This window comes from Rattus norvegicus, chromosome 1 (genome assembly GCF_036323735.1).
Source record: "Rattus norvegicus strain BN/NHsdMcwi chromosome 1, GRCr8, whole genome shotgun sequence".
Classification (NCBI taxonomy): Eukaryota; Metazoa; Chordata; class Mammalia; order Rodentia; family Muridae; genus Rattus; species Rattus norvegicus.
In genome coordinates, this window is record NC_086019.1 from 92,801,779 (window position 1) to 92,819,214 (window position 17,436).

The 17,436-nt window shown below is 50.4% G+C and overlaps 3 protein-coding genes across 7 annotated transcripts in view; 1 reads left to right on the top strand and 2 right to left on the bottom strand.

Moving 5' to 3' along the window:
• Window positions 1-3,726: 3,726 nt before the first annotated feature.
• Window positions 3,727-9,130, bottom strand: Med29 (mediator complex subunit 29). The gene is made up of 4 exons (NM_001106237.1): window positions 8,864-9,130; window positions 8,022-8,080; window positions 7,735-7,819; window positions 3,727-4,612 (listed from the first exon to the last, which is right to left on the bottom strand). The coding sequence occupies exons 1-4, from the start codon at window positions 9,074-9,076 to the stop codon at window positions 4,370-4,372; spliced, it is 600 nt and encodes a 199-aa protein (NP_001099707.1). The 5' UTR covers window positions 9,077-9,130; the 3' UTR covers window positions 3,727-4,369.
• A 288-nt stretch (window positions 9,131-9,418) lies between these two features.
• Window positions 9,419-14,997, top strand: Paf1 (PAF1 homolog, Paf1/RNA polymerase II complex component). Of its 2 annotated transcripts, NM_001024898.1 has the most exons (14): window positions 9,419-9,670; window positions 10,025-10,054; window positions 10,921-11,013; window positions 11,286-11,407; window positions 11,497-11,563; window positions 11,639-11,740; window positions 11,814-11,919; window positions 11,994-12,062; window positions 12,144-12,247; window positions 12,577-12,693; window positions 12,795-12,923; window positions 14,073-14,178; window positions 14,273-14,363; window positions 14,439-14,997. In NM_001024898.1, exons 1-14 carry the CDS (start codon window positions 9,624-9,626, stop codon window positions 14,861-14,863), a joined length of 1,608 nt encoding a protein of 535 aa, NP_001020069.1. In that variant the 5' UTR covers window positions 9,419-9,623; the 3' UTR covers window positions 14,864-14,997. The 2 variants fall into 2 exon arrangements, with proteins under 2 accessions (NP_001020069.1, XP_063122479.1); XM_063266409.1 differs by having other exon boundaries at window positions 9,537-9,670; window positions 14,273-14,997.
• Window positions 14,998-15,176: 179 nt separating this feature from the next.
• Samd4b (sterile alpha motif domain containing 4B) overlaps window positions 15,177-17,436 on the bottom strand; it is a 38,289-nt gene continuing 36,029 nt past the window's right edge. For 3 of the 4 annotated variants that reach the window (XM_063261540.1, XM_008759143.4, XM_063261538.1), the window contains one exon: window positions 15,878-17,232. In XM_063261540.1, the coding sequence (XP_063117610.1) occupies window positions 17,204-17,232 (29 nt within the window). In that variant the 3' untranslated portion in view covers window positions 15,878-17,203. Of the gene's footprint in view, window positions 17,233-17,436 lie in introns of all 4 variants that reach the window. The other variant, NM_001107498.1, reaches the window with a different exon arrangement.

A 17,436-nucleotide genomic window follows, 5' to 3' on the forward strand; every position in this document is an offset into this window, starting at 1 on the left:
TTTCCAGAAAAACAAGCAGGGACGGGAAACGCGGGGGTGTGAGAGCCAGTGGGCGGGCTGGGGCCGTGTACACGCGGCACGTGTGTGCCCGTCGTGATTGCCTGTGAGTGTGGTCCAGGCAGGGTGTTCCAGAGGGGACAACCAGTATGCCAACTGTAGTGTGCCCAGGGGATTGGGAGCTGTGCTTGCTCTGCATGTGTTGTGTGGGGAGCTCCTAGTTATGTAATTGAGGGCGCAGGTGCGGGGACGTGCCTGTGACTGATGCTTAAGTTTTCCATAGAACAGGGTTCTGTAAATAAATGTGAAGCCACCTGTCTGTGTCACTGACTTCTCCACATGTGCTGCAAGTGGCCTCTGGAGAATTGTCAACTAACTACTGCAGCTGTCTTTGAATGGACTTCATGGGAACTGCAACTTCCACCCCACCCCCACCTATCTGTGTGTAATTGAGCCACCGTGGGATCTGTGCTAAGTGTGCCATTCCTAGCAGGTGTCTGGGTGCTGGGATTGTACACATAGGACCTTGAAGTAGAGTATGTGGGGATTCTGTGGCTCACTCAGCGCTGTTATACTGTGTGTACAAATGTTATTTGTGGGTCTGTGCCCTTATTTGTGGCTGTCTTGGAGGTTGCCTGTTCCTGACAATGTGGTAGACCTGAGTCTGGGCATAGTTCCTCTGTGGACCAGTCATAAGGCAGTGAAACCAGTGAACTTTGGTGCTTGACGTAGCTGCAGGCGCGTGATGGGGAGTGCTGCGGCTTACTGATTGTGTGGCGCTCCTGTGTCTGCTTCTGTGGGCAGAACAGACTTGCACACACCCGCACCTAGATGCTGAGTGTCTGAGCCAATCTTATCTGTCCCCAGTGAATGAGGCTGCTCTGCCACAGAGCTGAGTCAGCCTGTGATGGGCAAAGTCTTGATGGGGTGAGAGATAGTGGGTTAAATGGTGGTTACAGGGTTGGGTAGTCACGTGGTTAGATGGTTGCTTTAGTGTTTGTGGTACTTGGTCATGGAGCAGGGTCCATGTGTGTGGGAGGATGGCCAATGTGCTAATCTCTGCTGGAGGTGGGGCATGTGCCCAAAGTTGGTCTTTTTCTTTGGGGGCAAGCAGCCTGTAGATAGGTGAAGCAAGTTAGCCTCGAACTTGCGGCAAGCCTACTTCTCAAGAGCTGAGATTACTTTGGCTGTGGTTTCCATCTCATACACATAGTCCCTGGGGTGGGGTTTTGTACAGGCCCCCACAACCTCCCCTGTGCCTATAAGGCTGGGAGAAGGCAAATCTTAGCAAGGACCTTCATGGTCCATCTGGGCTTTCTCCCCTGTGCTCCCTGAATCTAGCCCAAGCCTCTTCACTCTTCCTGCCAGGGGCTGGCCTGTGTTCTGCATTTCCTTCAATTTTGCTGAGGGTGCATCCCAAAGACCTAATTCCCTTTCCTTCAAATCTGCTCTCACCAGCCCAGTAAGAGTTTCTTTGACACAGACAGCTCATTGTTGTTCAGGCTGGTCTCAAACCATACTCTTGCCTCAGGCTCTCAAATGATGAATGTAGGCCAACAAACTCCTTTTAAAAATGTGTGTGGCAGTCAGAGGACAACTTAGGTGAGTCAGTTCTCTCCTTCCAACATGCAAGCCTGAGGGATTGAACTTAGGTCACCTGGCTTGGTAGCAAGTGTGGTTACCCATTGAGCCACCTCAATGGCCTAGACACCCATGCCCCTTTTCCTCTTTGGAGACAGGATCTCCCTATGTGGCCATCTGACTTCACAACTTGTATAGGTCCTCCCTGATGCTGGAACTGCAGGATTAAGTACCATGTTGTATCTTGTCCATCTCTGGAACCAGCAACTCCAAAGCTGCCATGTTTTTGAATGATTGTAAACTGCCAATTATCTTCTAACGGTGTGGGTGTGTGGAAGACACACCTGTTGCCCCATGTTGTAGCAAAGAGTGTGGTTTTAAGCAGTTAGGCCTTGTATCCCGGGTGCCACACCTCCCCTCATGTGGTAAGATGACATCACTGAGGGGTCAGCTGTACTTGTCTTCTTGAACCACAGACTACCTTACTCCAGACAATATACAGTGAGCCCCTGGTCATGCTCTGCCTTGGACAGGATCAGTCTCTTTTCAGTTATATACAAGATTGCTAATTCCCTGAACTATTTCTAGTCAAGGAGATGTATGTTGGGTGCTCAAGTGACAAGACCCATGGTGAATTTGATGCATCCCTTTGGGACATAGCTCACTGCTAATCATAGGGGAATCTAGGTATTGTTAAATGAAGGCTTGGCTTTTTTCTTTTGACTAAGATGAGGTCTTACTATGTTGCCCAGAATGGCTTTGAACTTAGTTTTCTTGCTTCCATCTCAAGACATCAAGGTGTTTTTTGTAAGTGTAGTTAAAGCCTATAGTCCTAGGACTTGGGAGCCTAGCTTGGGCTGCACAATGAGACGAAATGTCAAGAATGATGAATATGGTGATTGGTGACGCACTGTAGTGGCCATTTTGGGTTCTTTAAAAACACAGAAATATAACAATTTTTGTTTTAATCCCAGGTGTGGGGCTGCTTTGGACTGTCCAAAGCTACTATGATTTGCCTCGTGCTCTAGCAGAGTTTCTGCAGCCGTGTGATGTTTGGAATTCTGGACTTTTCAGATAGTGTACAAATGGTAGAGCCCAGACAGCCTTAGTGGGTGGTTGTTGGTCATTTAGGGAGATCGGCTGCAGTTTGCTAGTAGCCATGGTCAAAGAAGAAATAAAAGAAATGAGATTTTCTTAATTCTTCTCTCCCCTGTTTATCTAGTGTTAAGGGGTAAAACTGGATTGGGGGGTAAAGGGCAGGGAAAAAGAACCACAATGTACCAAAGACCAGCTACAGTGCACATCTGTAATCTCAACACTTGTGAAGTGGGAAGTGAAGACAGGAACTCACCTGGGAGCGCCTAGGCTAGCCCGCAGTGTGGTAAAGGCCAAGCAACAGGATGGTAAGAGAGCCTCTCTGCCTCCAAACAGGGGAGAACTGCTCGACCTGAAAGGCTGTGCCTAGCTCCACACACCGGGGCCCCTCCATACACTGCACACACCGGCAAGCCCCCCCTTCCCGCCCCCCAAGTGACATAATCACAGTACTTGGCAAGCTGAAGCAGGGATTCGGAATTACATGGCAGCCTGGACTATAAGGCTAGCCCAGGCTATGGAGTGAGATGCCCCATCTCTATAACTCCAAATGATAAGGAATTCTGCCCATGATCAAACTGGTGGAAGTCCCCGTCCCTGCAGAAAAGCCATGCAGCGGCACTGAAGCTGCAGGGAAAGGCAGGCCTGAAAGGTACACACGTCACACTCCCACTCTGACGATGCTGACGATGTTCCAGTGTTCCTAGTGTGATGACTTGGGCTCCTGTACATCAGGGACATCTCCACAGTCTCAGGGACTTTTGCAGACACAGGGTCCAGACCACGAGGCCACTGCTTGGTGACATGGGAACCAGGGTACAGAAGGTATGGGGCGGGGAGGTTCCCAGTCTGTCACCTTGGCCTTTCACACTGACAGCTGGGCCTCTTGGTGGCTCCATCAAGCATTTGTCCAGGCTCACAGGCCAGGGCCTCCCCCCTCTCCCACCAGCCCCCTCCCCAGTGCCTGCTTCCCGGAGGAGCTGGGTTCTTCCCCAGAATCCATGATTCATTCTAGCTGGGGCCTTTTCACTTCTGCTTTGGAGCTAAAAATACTGAGACCAAGGAGTCCTGTTGAGCAGGCCTCCCCACACATTGCACAATGCCCCCACACCTCCCCCTGCTAGAGAGCCCTGCTGACGCAGGGTCCAATGTGGACCCAAACTGCTCCTAGGTTGTGTGTGTGCTGAGGTCAGGGCCTACATTCATGCACATTTGTGAGCCAGAAAGTGCCTTCCTGTAGCCCCAGGCAACCCGGGCATTTTGCTCCTCTTATATACATAGGATCCCAGTTAGGCACTGGGGGCAACAAAAGCGGACTGGTAGAGAAAGGGAGGACGGGAGCAGAAAAATGGGTTAAAAAAAAAAAAAAAAAAAAAAAAAAAGAGTCCATACACTGGGACAGACTGAGGAAGGTTTAAACCGCCCAGTCAGCGCCCAGGGCCAGGTGGGAGATGGGAAGTCTTCAGAACACTGGTAATCAGCAGCTAGGAGTGTGCGTGTGGGGGGTCCACCCTCCATCAGGGAGCAGAGTGGGTGGAGGCAACAGAGGTGGGGTTGAGGCCTGTGTTGCCTGCAAGTCTCTGCTGCCCCCTGCTGGTTCCAGCTACTTACTGTGGCAGGACAAATAAATCAGTAACAGGAACCATGTTTTCCCTCAGGCCAGACTTCATTCTCTGCCCCTCCCTCCACCAAGACCTCAGAGGCTGCCTCCAGGGCCAGTCGAGGGTGCAGTAGTCTTGCCAGTGACCTTGTTGGCACAGTCCAGCAGGGCAGTGTGAATGTCTTTGGCACAGGTAATCTGAGCTTTGATGACAGCCAGGTACTGCGGGTAGGGCAGGCTGTCTGGCTGCACTGCATCTGGCTTTGTGGCTGTGGGTACCAGTGTTGGAGAGTGCTTGGCGCTGTCACAGCTCTGTGAGAGGCACTCGTGGGCCAGACGCTGTGGGAAGGCAGGCAAGAGAACAGCAACAGTGTCACTTGCAAGAACCTCCAGCCCTCGCCCGCCCTCCCAATCTGGAGCTAAACTGATGGGCTCTGGGTGTCCAGCATATGTGGCTACTTCTCTCTGGGATTCTGTTACTAAATGTTTTTGCTATTGCTTGAGTCAGAGACTTGCTCTGTAGACAAGGCTGTCCCCAGACTTTTTACTCTACTGCTTTGTCCTCTTGAGAGCTGGGATCAGGAGTGCACACAACTGAGCAGGTGAAGACAGCGGGCTCCGTAGGTAGAGAGACTTGCTATCAAGCCTGAGAACCTGGGTTCCATTTCCCCAGGACTCACATAGTAGAAGGGAAAAAAAAAAATCAACTACTACAAGATGTCCTCTGACCTCTGCATGTGCACGGCGGCAGGCTCTGACCACAATAAAATGCAATAGTTAAAAAAGAATCACCAAGTATAGTGCCATGCCCAGTTCCTTTTTTTTTTTTTTTTTTGGTTCTTTTTTTTCGGGGCTGGGGACCGAACCCAGGGCCTTGCGCTTCCTAGGTAAGCGCTCTACCACTGAGCTAAATCCCCAGCCCCCCATGCCCAGTTCCTTAAATGGGCTGGATAACCACTTCTTCTTGCCTGGTGAGAGTGGGTGACAGAAGTGTTAGACAGGGAGTAAGTGCTACACTGTTTTAAGTACTAATTGTTGGACATTAGCTGTCGTCACCGTCGTCATTCCTGTCCCAACTAAACCCAGGCACTGCACCTGGCAGCTGTCTTCTGTCCTGGTTCCCTCCAAGGCTGCTGCTCTCCTCACTGCCCAGGTCCCTCCCAGCCTCCCACCATCTCCCCAGAAGGCTTCTTGTGAGTCCTTGTCTCAGAGCTGACTCCCTTGGTAGGAGTAGTCCTAATCCAGCCAAAATAAACTCCATGTAGCTGTGTTCCAGACTGCAGTAAAACTCTGTCCTACTCATGGCTGGACAATGCTTTCTGAGGTTAGCAGAAGCCTTGATAAGAACCAGGCGTAGGAGTACAGGATGGGGGTACAGGATGGATGGGGTACATGCCAGTACGCCCAACTGAGAGGTGGATCAGGAAGTCCACAGTCATCCTTGGCTACATAGCAAGTTCGGCTCATTAAAAAAAAAATAAACAGTAAAATTGAAGGTTGGTGGCAAGGGTTGAGACCATTCAGTGGTGTAGCTGGTTGTCCAGTCCTGTCCTGTCTTGTCCTTCCCCAGCCCCTAGCCCACAATGTGTCTGTCCAATGAGCTCACATCACCATGCTGGACTCTAACTTTGCTTCAGTTCCCACGCCATTGTTTGGAGGGTGAGGAGTGTTTCTTCTACAGCTCCAGAAAGATCATTAATTCCCAGCCTTCCTAATTCCGACCATAGCCTGGGAACTCTTTGCCCAACAGTCCTTCAGTCTCTTGGCCTGGTAAAGCCTCCAAGCTTCTGTCTGCCCCTAATTCTCCCTCTCAGCTTAACTGGGACTGGTTCCTTGGGCTCCCACCTCCAGTTTCAGGCATTCTTTTTTTTTTTTTTTTTTTAAAGCTTTATTTATTATATGTAAATACACTGTAGCTGTTCAGACACACCAGAAGATGGCACTGGATCCTATTACAGATGGTTGTGAGCCACCATGTGGTTGCTGGGATTTGAACTCAAGACCTCTGGAAGAGCAGTCAGTGCTCTTAACCACTGAGCCATCTCTCCAGCCCAGTCTCAGGCATTCTTAACATGCACCTCATTTCCGCAAAACAAAACAAAACAAAACAAAACAAAACAAAACCTTCCTCACTTCCAACCCTCCAGCATTCTGGCACTCGGGTTATATCCAGTCTAGTAAGACCCAGCCCACCACACCTCAGCCAACTACTAACATGCCTAAAGGGAAGTGACTGAATGTGTACTGGGGACTGAATTTACAGATTTGTGTTAAGATAAACTCTACCATTCAACTAAATCCCCAGTTCTCTTAGCCCCAGTGCTCCTAGCCCAGGCTAGCCTGGAACTCATGGTAGTCCTCCTGCATCGGCCTCTCAAGTTAAGAGTGCAAACTGGAACCAACATGCCCAGTTCTTCCTTTTAAAGCAAGATCTCACCTAGCCACCCAGATAGGTCTTGAACTTGGACCTTCCTGCTTCAGCCTCTTAAGCAGTGGGATGACAGGACTATCTATACCAGCAGGTTTGCTCGCTTAAGGGAATTTTTGTGTATGGTGCAGGGTGTATGGCCAAAGGTCAGTCTGTACGTTATTCCCCAAGACTTGCCCTACCTACCTCACCCCCTTGCTTTGTAAGATAGATCTTTCACTAGGACCTGGAGCTAGCCAATGAAGCTGGGCTGGCTCCCGAGCCTCAAACACCCAATTATCCCCACCTCCCCAGCACAGGGACTGTAGGGATGCATTTCCATGCCCAACTCTGTAGTGTGGGTATTAGGAATCAAACTTTTCCAACTACACTACCACCTCAGTGTTGCTGCCCACATCTCATGGTCCTGGCTCATGCTTTATCATGTCTGCTTCCCGGCCCGCTCACTCAAGTCTCCTGGGTGTTCGTACCCCAACCAGCTGAGGGCACAGCTTCAAGCTCGTGCCAGTCCCTAGCAACCATGCACAGGTTCCCTTGCTCTCAGGCCCTGTCCTTGCTGCTGTTCAGGACAGATTGTCAGGTGGAATTCCATGTTCCACCAGCAACCTTCTGTGAGTCACTCCCTATGCTGGCCTTTCACAAGCCCCTGGGCTTCCTCACCTTACAGAGCTTGACCACTCTGGCCCAGGCTGTGTCATCACAGCCTTGACTACTGAGCTGTCCCTCTTTGGTCTTGTATCTGTCACTCGCTGAACTAGAAGCTCTTTGAGGGTGAGAATCAGGATAGATTTTACCCCCAGCCGCAGTTGAAGCACATGTCTGGCTCAGAGGAAGTAACCAACGAGTGGCTGGCTGACTAAAGTGGGACATGGTGGTGCATGCCTGTGACCTCAGTACACTCAGAATATGGCGGGCTGTTTGGTTTACATATCCAGTGTCGGCAGAGATTGGGCTACTGAGTGGTACTACATCAAACTGTTCTTGTGGTGAGCAAAGGGGAGCTTTGTCACAAGGTCTTTAGGGAGTTCCTCACCAAGCAGAGTTCCAGCTGATCACAGAGTGCGTAAAACTCCTCCAGACACTTGTCAAAGCGCTGTATGGGTCCGTCACTGCTTTTCCTACAGCCAGGGAGAAAACTGTTTGAGGAGTGAAGTGACTTTGAATCTGAAACACTAGGACCTGTATGTAGATATCTAATCAAGTGACCACCAAGATAGTAAGGCCAGGCCCAGGGGATCCACACAGGGCTTAAAAAGGAGGGAGTGGGGCAGTGGGGGAGGGGTTTCTATGGTTGAGGTAGAGAAGAGGTGGTTCACTCACTGTCCGTTGTCAATGTTAGTGTTCTGAATCAGGTTCTGGGCAGCAACTTTCATCAAAGTCTAGTTTTAAAAGGTCATCGAGAGAGAAAAGTAAGACACAGGAGATGAAGGCACACAGACAGGATCAATAGTCTTTTTTGAGATTCACAGGCCTTTTCAGTTGACACCTCCATTCTGATAATGGAGACTAAAGCTCACTACCATCCCTATAGCAATTTCTCCTCATATTTTCCCATAAGCCTGTTCTTGTTTGGCACTCTCACCAATAACTTTCTGGACATACCCTTCACCCAGTCATCACCGGTAGAAATGACACTTAGGCCTGACCTCTGCACGGAATTTAACAACCAGAACTGTTTCTGTTTCTGCCCCCCCCCCCCCAATCCAGTTTTTCGAGACAGGGTTTCTCTGTGTAGCCCCGGGTGTTTTGGAACTCACACTCTGTAGACCAAGCTGTCCTGGAACTCAAAAGATCCACCTTCCTTTGCCTCCCAAAGGCTGGAATTAAAGGCGTGCACTACCATACCCGGCTAAAATCCTCATTCATTCTCATTTCCTTTCTCTCCACAGGGATTCATTATGTAGACCCCGGTAGGCCTAGAACTCGGTAGACCAGGTTGGCCTCGAACTCAAAGATCGTTCTCATCTGCTGTCCGAGCGCTGGGTTTAAGAACGTGCCACCACTACAGCTCCCAGAGCTTCGCTTTAGTTAGACACAAACATGCACACACACAGCTAGTCTTACTTCTCTTCTGGGTCTACGGTCTCTCCTTCAACAAAAAGCCCCTCGGCGCACCTTCCCGGAGCCAGCCCGCCAGCCCCTTTCTCCCTGTGGCCCATCACCTGGAGACTCTCCTTCAATTGCGGGATGAGCATCTTGTAGCGCTGCACAGGATCGAAGTCCTGCTGCTGCTGCTGCAGGAGCCCGCTCTGGGCAGCACCCACCAGTTGGGTTGGTTGCGGCTGTTGCTGGGGACCAGGACCACCAGCAGAACCCGGACCAGACACACCGGCAGCAGAGGAAACCGCCGCAGCCTGTGGCTGGGGCGCAGCCATTTTCCTCCGCTAGAACACCGGAAACACGTCACAAGCGCGTCTGCTCCGGTGGCTCTTCTGCCTCTAAAGTTGGCTGGCCTCCTTTCCTAGTTAGCGTTGCTTTACCGACGAGTCAGCCAATGGGAAGAGAGGATATGCGTTTTTTTTTTTCTCCGCCCTCCCAAATCCGAGGGCTTGACTGGAATATCTTTTCACCAATCATTAGAGGCGGTCTCCTACAGCCCCGCCCCTTCACCCACAGTTCACCAATCGCTGTGAGGGACTGACCGCACTCTATTTCCCTGAAGGCCTTGCGGCCAGAAGCGACCTGTCCAGTCTTCAGCGTCTTGGTAGTAGTCGAAGCGGGAGCTGCGAGTCCGTGTCCGACGCCGTCCACGCTTTAACTTGAGTCACACCCGAGCCTTTCTCCCCGGCCCACTTCATCCCGCCTTTCTCCGCAGAGCCTGCGTCTTGTCCGCAGATCCGGCGTCTCTCAAAGTCGGCACGCCCCTCAGCGTCCGCCCGCGGCCAGCTTGGACGCCGTCCGCGCCACCGTCGCCTGGTCGCGATGGCGCCCACCATCCAGACCCAGGCACAGCGGGAAGATGGCCATAGGTATGTCTCCTGTCACTTGCTATTTCAGTGTGTGACCTGCAAGCTTGGGACTAGGCCGAGAGGGGTTGCTTACGACGTCACTGGTTCCCTCAGGTCAGCCCGCGATGTCGCACAGTGCTCCCCTCTGGGCCTCTGCGGTCGCTTCCTGGTCCCCTGCTATACAATTTTGGAATTCCACCTTGGGGGAGGGACCTAGTCCTCAGTACCCTTCAGTTAAGCTTCTGGACCGCCTCCTTAGGGTATTGAGCATCTGGCTTCATGCACTAAAGCATCACTCCCACAGAAATTCGGGGACCTTTCTTTCCACTCACATGTCAAACTCTTGACATCACTCTCTCTCCTTCCTGAAACCAGGCCCAATTCCCACCGGACCTTGCCTGAGAGGTAAGCTCCCAGCTACGCTTTCCAGGACGGGTGGGACACGAACGCATTTCGGGGAGGCGGTTGGGGGTCGTTGTGCTCTTGAGAATCTCATAAAGTGGCCCAGTCTGACCTCAAGCTTGCTGTCTTTGTACCTCTCAGCCTCCTGGGTGCTAGGAGTGCAGTCCTATGTTGCCTGGCAGAACAGGCCTCGGTTGTTTTTGTGTGTATAGTTAAAGCTGTGTGTGCCAGTCTAAAGACAAGTCATTTTTTTCCTTCTACCGTATAGGTATAGGTCTGAGATATTAAACTCAGTTCCTCAGGCTTGATAGCTGATGCTTTTACCTGCTGAGCCATCTTGTCAGCCCGAGGCTGTTTTTATAATTTGTACTACTCTTTTGATTTTTCAAGACAGGGTTTCCTCTGTGTAGCCCTGTCTGTAGACCAGGCTGGCCTCAAACTCACAGAGATCCACCTGCCTCTGCCTTCCAAAGGTGTGTGCCACCACAGCCAGGCATTATTATTCCTTTTGAGACAAGAGTTTCACTTTGTATCCCTGACTGGTTTGGAACTCACTATGTAAACCATCACTAGCTTAAATTCTCAAGTGATCTGCTTGCCTCTCAAGTGCAGGGATTAAAGGCCTGTGCCACTAACTTCAGCCACTTATATTATTTTTAATTAGATGTGTAAGTATGTGCATGTTTGTGTAGCTGCCTGCAGAGGCCTCAGTTGTCAGGTCCCCCTGGATCTGATGTTACAGGTGTAGCAGCCTGATATGGGTGCTAGGAACCAAACTTGGGTCCTCTGCAGGATAAGTACTCCTCCTTAACTGCTGAAGTCCTCTCTGTAGGCCTGCGAGACGTAGTTCTGAGCTACTGTTTTCTTAGGTCTGGAGTGGTCTGCCGAGTCAAGTACTGCAACAGCCTTCCTGACATCCCATTTGACCCCAAATTCATCACCTACCCCTTCGACCAGAACAGGTATGACCAAACTCAGTGGATAAGCTATTAAAAATAGTTCATTGAAAGCAAGGACTGCTTATTTCATTGCCTCTTCCTGCCTATGATTGGCACATAGGAAGTGCTCAGTAACTACTAATAGAGAAAGCAGCATGCAAAACCCTTCTTACTCAGAAGCTGCCAATACTGGACACTTACACTCCCTCTCCATAGAAGCTTAACATCTAGGAAGGAAGCATGTTGGGATGTGAGGGTGGATCATAAAGCTATAACAGGTATGTTTTCCCACCCAGGTTTGTTCAGTACAAAGCAACCTCCTTGGAGAAACAGCATAAACATGACCTCCTGACTGAACCAGATCTGGGGGTCACCATCGATCTCATCAACCCTGACACCTACCGCATTGATCCCAATGGTGTGTGGGGAGACAGGGAGGGTCTGCTCTAGCCTAGCAAAGGCCAGGCCTGGGTATTCCTCATGGTCCTCCTGCTCCTCATCCCCTAGTTCTTCTGGATCCGGCTGATGAAAAGCTTTTGGAAGAGGAGATTCAGGCTCCCACCAGCTCCAAGAGGTGAGGTGGTCCCCATAGGTACTGGGTGGACTTTACCAAGCATGGGACCCTGAGGTGCCTGGTTTTCCTCTCCAGATCCCAGCAGCATGCGAAGGTGGTGCCGTGGATGCGTAAGACAGAGTATATTTCCACTGAGTTCAACAGATATGGCATCTCCAATGAGAAGCCTGAGGTCAAGTAAGTAACGGGTGGGAAGGGCAAGATTTTAGCAATGTCCAGAGGCCCTTAATGTTATCTTCTTCACTGCTAGGATTGGGGTTTCTGTGAAACAGCAGTTCACAGAGGAAGAAATATACAAAGACAGGGACAGCCAGATCACAGCCATTGAGAAGACTTTTGAAGATGCCCAGAAATCGGTAATTGGGGGACTAGAATAGAGGCAGAAGTATGGCTCAGGTTCTTCCTCTTCTCACCCTTTTTCTTCTATCAGATCTCCCAGCATTACAGCAAGCCCCGAGTGACACCAGTGGAGGTCATGCCTGTCTTCCCAGACTTTAAGGTCAGACTCAGGGTGGGAGGCAGGGGCAGCCACTTGTGCCTGTCCAGTCCTTACTAACTTTAGTATCTTTCTATTTCCCAGATGTGGATCAACCCATGTGCTCAGGTCATTTTTGATTCAGACCCAGCCCCCAAGGACACAAGTGGAGCAGCTGCATTAGAGATGATGTCTCAGGCCATGATCAGGTCAGCGGTCCTGTTTTCTATCTTTTTTTGTTGTTGTTGTTCTTTTTTTCCGGAGCTGGGGACTGAACCCAGGGCCTTGCGCTTCCTAGGCAAGCGCTCTACCACTGAGCTAAATCCCCAGCCCCGTTTTCTATCTTGATGTGCTCCTTGTTGCCTCTCCTGTATTTGTGTTTTTGACATAGGTTATGGTTCCGTTGCCCAGGCTGACCTCTAGGCTCCTTGCATTCCTCTTGCCTCAATCTCTGGAATGTTGAATGTACAGGCATGTGTCACCACACCCAGCTTTGTTACTTTGCTTTTGACCTTTACTCTCTTTTCCCCCAAACCAGGGGCATGATGGATGAGGAAGGGAACCAGTTTGTGGCTTATTTTCTGCCTGTGGAAGAGACACTAAAAAAACGAAAGCGGGACCAAGAGGAAGAGATGGACTATGCACCAGATGATGTGTAAGTGGGTTAGGGTTAGGGTTAGTGAGGCTTTAGAATTCAGAAGTATGTTTCCTTTACTCCTCTATAACCAATGGGCTGACTGTGTACCTTCTTCCCAGGTATGACTACAAGATTGCTCGAGAATATAACTGGAATGTGAAGAACAAGGCCAGTAAGGGCTACGAGGAAAACTACTTCTTCATCTTCAGAGAGGGTGATGGTGTCTACTACAATGAGCTAGAGACCAGGTACTCAGCACTGTTGTGGGTTTTTTTGTTTGTTTTTGTTTTTTGAGACCATGAATGAACTACTCTGAAGTCATTTGTACCTAAATATTTGTTTTATGTATCTGAGAGAGCAGCAGGACCCTGCTTATTAATGTAGGCTGGGGGGCTGGGGATTTAGCTCAGTGGTAGAGCGCTTACCTAGGAAGCGCAAGGCCCTGGGTTCGGTCCCCAGCTCCGGAAAAAAGAACAAAAAAAAAAAAAAAAAAAAAATGTAGGCTGGACTTGGCTCTCTGTTCCTAGTACTATAAACCACAAAGAAAATTTTCACACAATGTAGGATGTAAACCTAGTCATTTTTCTGTTCATGTGTGTACATACTGGAGCCAGAGATTGAATCAGCTTTCCTTTGTTGCTCTTATTTTGTGTGCATGCATGAGGAGGTTAGAGGATAACTTGGGTGAAGTTACTCTTTCCTGTTCCCCCATGGCACTTTACCAACTGAACCATCTCCTCCAGGCCTTCAGGTTTTAAATAGTTGACAAAAACTTCAAGAGTGTTACCTCAGAACCTTTCTTTTGAGGGCTGAAAGCTAACTTGTCCTAGGGCCTGTGGTTTGAGTTTCTGTTCAATATGGCTGGAGATGTGAAAACAGACAGTGACAACACCGTTAGTGAGTACTACAATTCAGCTGCAATCCAATGCTTTTCTATTTAAAAGCCAGAAACCCAAATAACTACTGGCTACTCTTCTAGGATGTTTGTTTTTCTTTTTTTCTTTTCTGTTTTTCGGAGCTGGGGACCGAACCCAGGGCCAAGCGCTCTACCACTGAGCTAAATCCCCAACCCTGGCTACTCTTCTAGAAGACCCCAGTTCGTATCCCAGTTCCCACTTAGACAGTTTTGCCCAAAGAATCTGATGCCCTCTTGTGGCTTCTTGGGGTACTATACATACAACATGCAAAACACCCATTCACTTAAAATCTTGAAACAAGAAAAATCCAAAAAACTTAAAAGTTGGGTAAATCAAACCCGTAATACCATCTTTCACGTTCACTGTATGTATACTTTGTTTTCTGGTATGCTGTGGGTCAGATTATTGATAGGGAACTAGGTGTCAAGTTAGACTGGTCCCAGTGGAGCCTAACTCCCCTTCTGCAATTGTCCACTGCAGGGTCCGTCTCAGTAAGCGCCGGGCCAAGGCTGGGGTTCAGTCGGGTACCAATGCCTTGCTTGTGGTCAAACACCGTGACATGAATGAGAAGGAATTAGAAGCCCAGGTAAGTTCTACTGTCCCAGAATACCCAAAGGGAGTGTAGTGAGTGAGGACAGGGTTAGAAGTCTTCCATCTTCTTCCCAATTTGCTGACTCCAGGAGGCACGCAAGGCCCAGTTGGAAAACCACGAACCAGAGGAAGAGGAGGAGGAGGAGATGGAGGCTGAAGAGAAAGAAGCTGGAGGCTCAGGTAAAGGACTGGTCACATCCTGGGAGCCCTGGGAGGGTGGGCAATGGAATCTCACCAGTGCCTACTTCCTCACAGATGAGGAACATGAGAAGGGCAGCAGCAGCGAAAAGGAAGGCAGCGAGGATGAGCGCTCTGGCAGTGAGAGTGATCGAGAGGAGGGTGACAGGGATGAGGCAAGTGACAAGAGTGGCAGCGGTGAGGATGAGAGCAGCGAGGACGAAGCACGTGCTGCCCGGGACAAAGAGGAGATTTTCGGTAGTGATGCTGATTCAGAAGATGATGCTGACTCTGATGATGAAGACAGAGGGCAGGCCCACAGGGGCAGTGATAATGACTCGGACAGTGGCAGTGATGGTGGTGGCCAGCGGAGCCGCAGCCAGAGCAGGAGTCGTAGCCGGAGTGCCAGCCCCTTCCCCAGTGGTAGTGAACACTCAGCTCAGGAAGATGGCAGTGAAGCTGCAGCTTCTGATTCCAGTGAGGCTGACAGTGACAGTGACTGAGCCTCAAGACCTTCTAATGAGGTCAGCACAGACACCATTCTTAGGGCAGGGAAGCACTTTTCTAGTTGTCTGTTTTGTGAGCCCTTTGTCCCTACCCTTCAATCTTTGCTGTTAATAAATCTAACTTCTCTGGACTTCATCTCCCAGAGCTTCTGTTCCCCTTCATGTCATCTTCGCACCCCCACCCCCACCCCAGTGCTCAAGGTTCTCCACTTGAAGCACAAAATCAAGTCCCCATTGGATTTCCCAGGAAGTGCATCATAAATGAGAAATTAGAGTCTTTTTTGTTTTTTGTTTTTGTTTTTTTGTTTTCCAAAATAAGCCCAGACCATTAACAATTGAAACTCCAACAAATAAGTCTTCTCCAACAGCGAGAAAAATGTACAGTTACTCAAAGCTGATTCTGCCAGTGGGGCTGGGGACAGAAGTGGGCAGGGTAGGGTGAAACCACAGAGGGGGATGGAGGGTGGGAGGGTCAGGGTCCTGCCTGTCAGAGTAGGGCCGCCTGCGTCCTGCACTCTGCTGTCAGGTGGGTGGGAAGCTCTCACCTCCCTCTTGGGGAGGATATCCCTCATCACCTTCCAGTGCCAGGCAGAGTCAGTAACCCTGATGGGAAGTGAACAAGACAAGACTAGACCGGCTTGTGGAGGTGAGGGTCCCATGAGAGGGACACCCTGCTTATTCCAAACAGGTGGCCTTTCACCCCACTTCCCACTGTTAGTGGGAGGGGCCGGAGAAGCCTAGGAGTCAAGAGGGGGAATGAGCAAAGGCACAGAAACCTGGAGGGCCGGGGTGGGGACTTGCATAGGTTGATGAGTGTGCAAGAGGTACATAAATACACCTGACACCCCGCCCAGCCCGGCACTGGGAGAGGTGGTGGGGACCACAGGCAGGTCCCCAGGGCCACACTACCCCCTGGCTTCTTCTCCCTCCCTGGGCTCAAAGCAGGGGAGGTCCACAGCCCAGGAGGCAGGGGCAAGGTCTGGGGGGATGGGCTGATAGTGCAGGGAAGGCTTTCTTTTTTTCCTTTTTTCCTTTTTTTTTTTTTTTTTGGTTTTGTTTTTTTCCCAACATTTTGTATCTTTAATAACATACACAATGGTTACCAGCCATATTCATAACAAAAGTTATTCATAAAATGTATCTAAAAATAACATTTTTTTCCTTTTCGTGTGAAAAGCTTGAGAATGTCCCAATGAGGGTATAGGTTGAGGGGGAAAGAGGAGTTTGGAATAGGGGACCCTGGCTTCCCCACAGCCTGAATCCCTAATTCCCTCCCTCCACCTGGGCCCCAGCACCAGCCCTCATCAAGAACAGGGAGTAGAGGGTTTATGTGACTCAGGCTGGGCTGCACCTCTGGGTTATGATAATAGTGTTCCACTTACATGAGGTCATGACATAATGGGGGTAGGAAAGGCTGACAGAAAGAGAGGGTAGGCAAGGAAACAAAAACCCAACAACCCTCCTTCCCTGGTTCCTACCCACAAGTCTTGCCAATAGACCTGGGGAACAGAGAAGGGTTATGTTGGTGGGGGAAAGGGACATTAAGGCAACAGACTTCCTGACCTCACTGTGGGCCTGGGGCTGCCCACCTTCAACCTCTGCATCTGGGAGCCGGGGCTGGGATGGGGAAGGGCAGGGGGTCTGCAAGAGGGGGCTCTGCCCTCTCCTCATAAAGTTCAGGCTCCCCCTGCCACTGTCCTGGCTCAGAGAGAGGCCTGGGGATTCTAAAAATGACAGGGAATGATCAGAGAAAAACCGTTAAGAACTATATAAATATGTATCTTAAATAGGCCTAAGAAATTAATTGTAGAGAACCTCTGATAAACAGGGCAAGAAAAAAAAAAAAAAAAAAAAAGAGGAAGGTGGTGCCTGTCCTGGGAAATGGTAGGAATGATGAAGGGTTGGGGGTAAGGGAGATGGGCTCCACACTGCTCATTCCCCCACTGTCATGTGTCTGAAGGGCAGGCTGCACAAGGTGGCTGTCAGTTTGTCTCTGAGGAAGTCTGCTCTCTTGGGGAAGGACAGGTGTCAGCAGTCTGAAGGAGGCAGGGGTAGGAGGGGGCCAGTAGGGGATTTAGGAGGGAAGGGGCAGGCAGTCTGGCTAGTCCTTGCCTCTGGCTGCCTTCTCTGTCCCTGGCCTCAGCTGAGATCCCTCAATGGGCCTGGGAGTGAGCAAGGCGTGTGCCAATGTTAAACAAAAGTTAAGAGGATGAGTAGAAAAATATCAGAATGTATAGCTGCGCCAGCCCACCCTCTCGCTGCCGAGGAGAAGCCTGTTGGGGGATGGCCCCGCCCGCCGCCCAGGGAGCCTATGGGTGCGCTGGGCTGTGGGTCCCGTCAGATGGTGGAGGTTTTGTCTGTCCCATCTGTGGTAAGAAAGGGAGGAAGGGAGGAAGGTCAGGAGCTGGTGAGAGGCCTGAGCAAAGGCACTCACATAGCATGTCATCCCAGGCAGGCCCTCCCTGGAGTCTGACCTCCCCTTGGGACCCTCAGGATGTCTCCAAGTTGCTGGGTTCAGAGCTGGAGATGTTGGGTAGGTGGGAGCTAGGTCAGGGGAAGAGGAAATGCTC

What these genes read in the sequence shown, in the direction of transcription:
- Paf1 (XM_063266409.1), top strand. Translation starts at nt 9,624, where the DNA reads ATGGCGCCCACCATCCAGACCCAGGCACAGCGGGAAGATGGCCATAG. An exon ending in CTGTCTTCCCAGACTTTAAG is followed by an intron (nt 12,063 to 12,143) that starts GTCAGACTCAGG and finishes TCTATTTCCCAG; the next exon opens with ATGTGGATCAACCCATGTGC. An exon ending in GACTATGCACCAGATGATGT is followed by an intron (nt 12,694 to 12,794) that starts GTAAGTGGGTTA and finishes CCTTCTTCCCAG; the next exon opens with GTATGACTACAAGATTGCTC.
- Med29 (NM_001106237.1), bottom strand. Translation starts at nt 9,076, where the DNA reads ATGGCTGCGCCCCAGCCACAGGCTGCGGCGGTTTCCTCTGCTGCCGGT. An exon ending in ACTAACATTGACAACGGACA is followed by an intron (nt 7,820 to 8,021) that starts GTGAGTGAACCA and finishes CCCTGGCTGTAG; the next exon opens with GAAAAGCAGTGACGGACCCA. An exon ending in ATCAGCTGGAACTCTGCTTG is followed by an intron (nt 4,613 to 7,734) that starts GTGAGGAACTCC and finishes GCCTTCCCACAG; the next exon opens with CGTCTGGCCCACGAGTGCCT.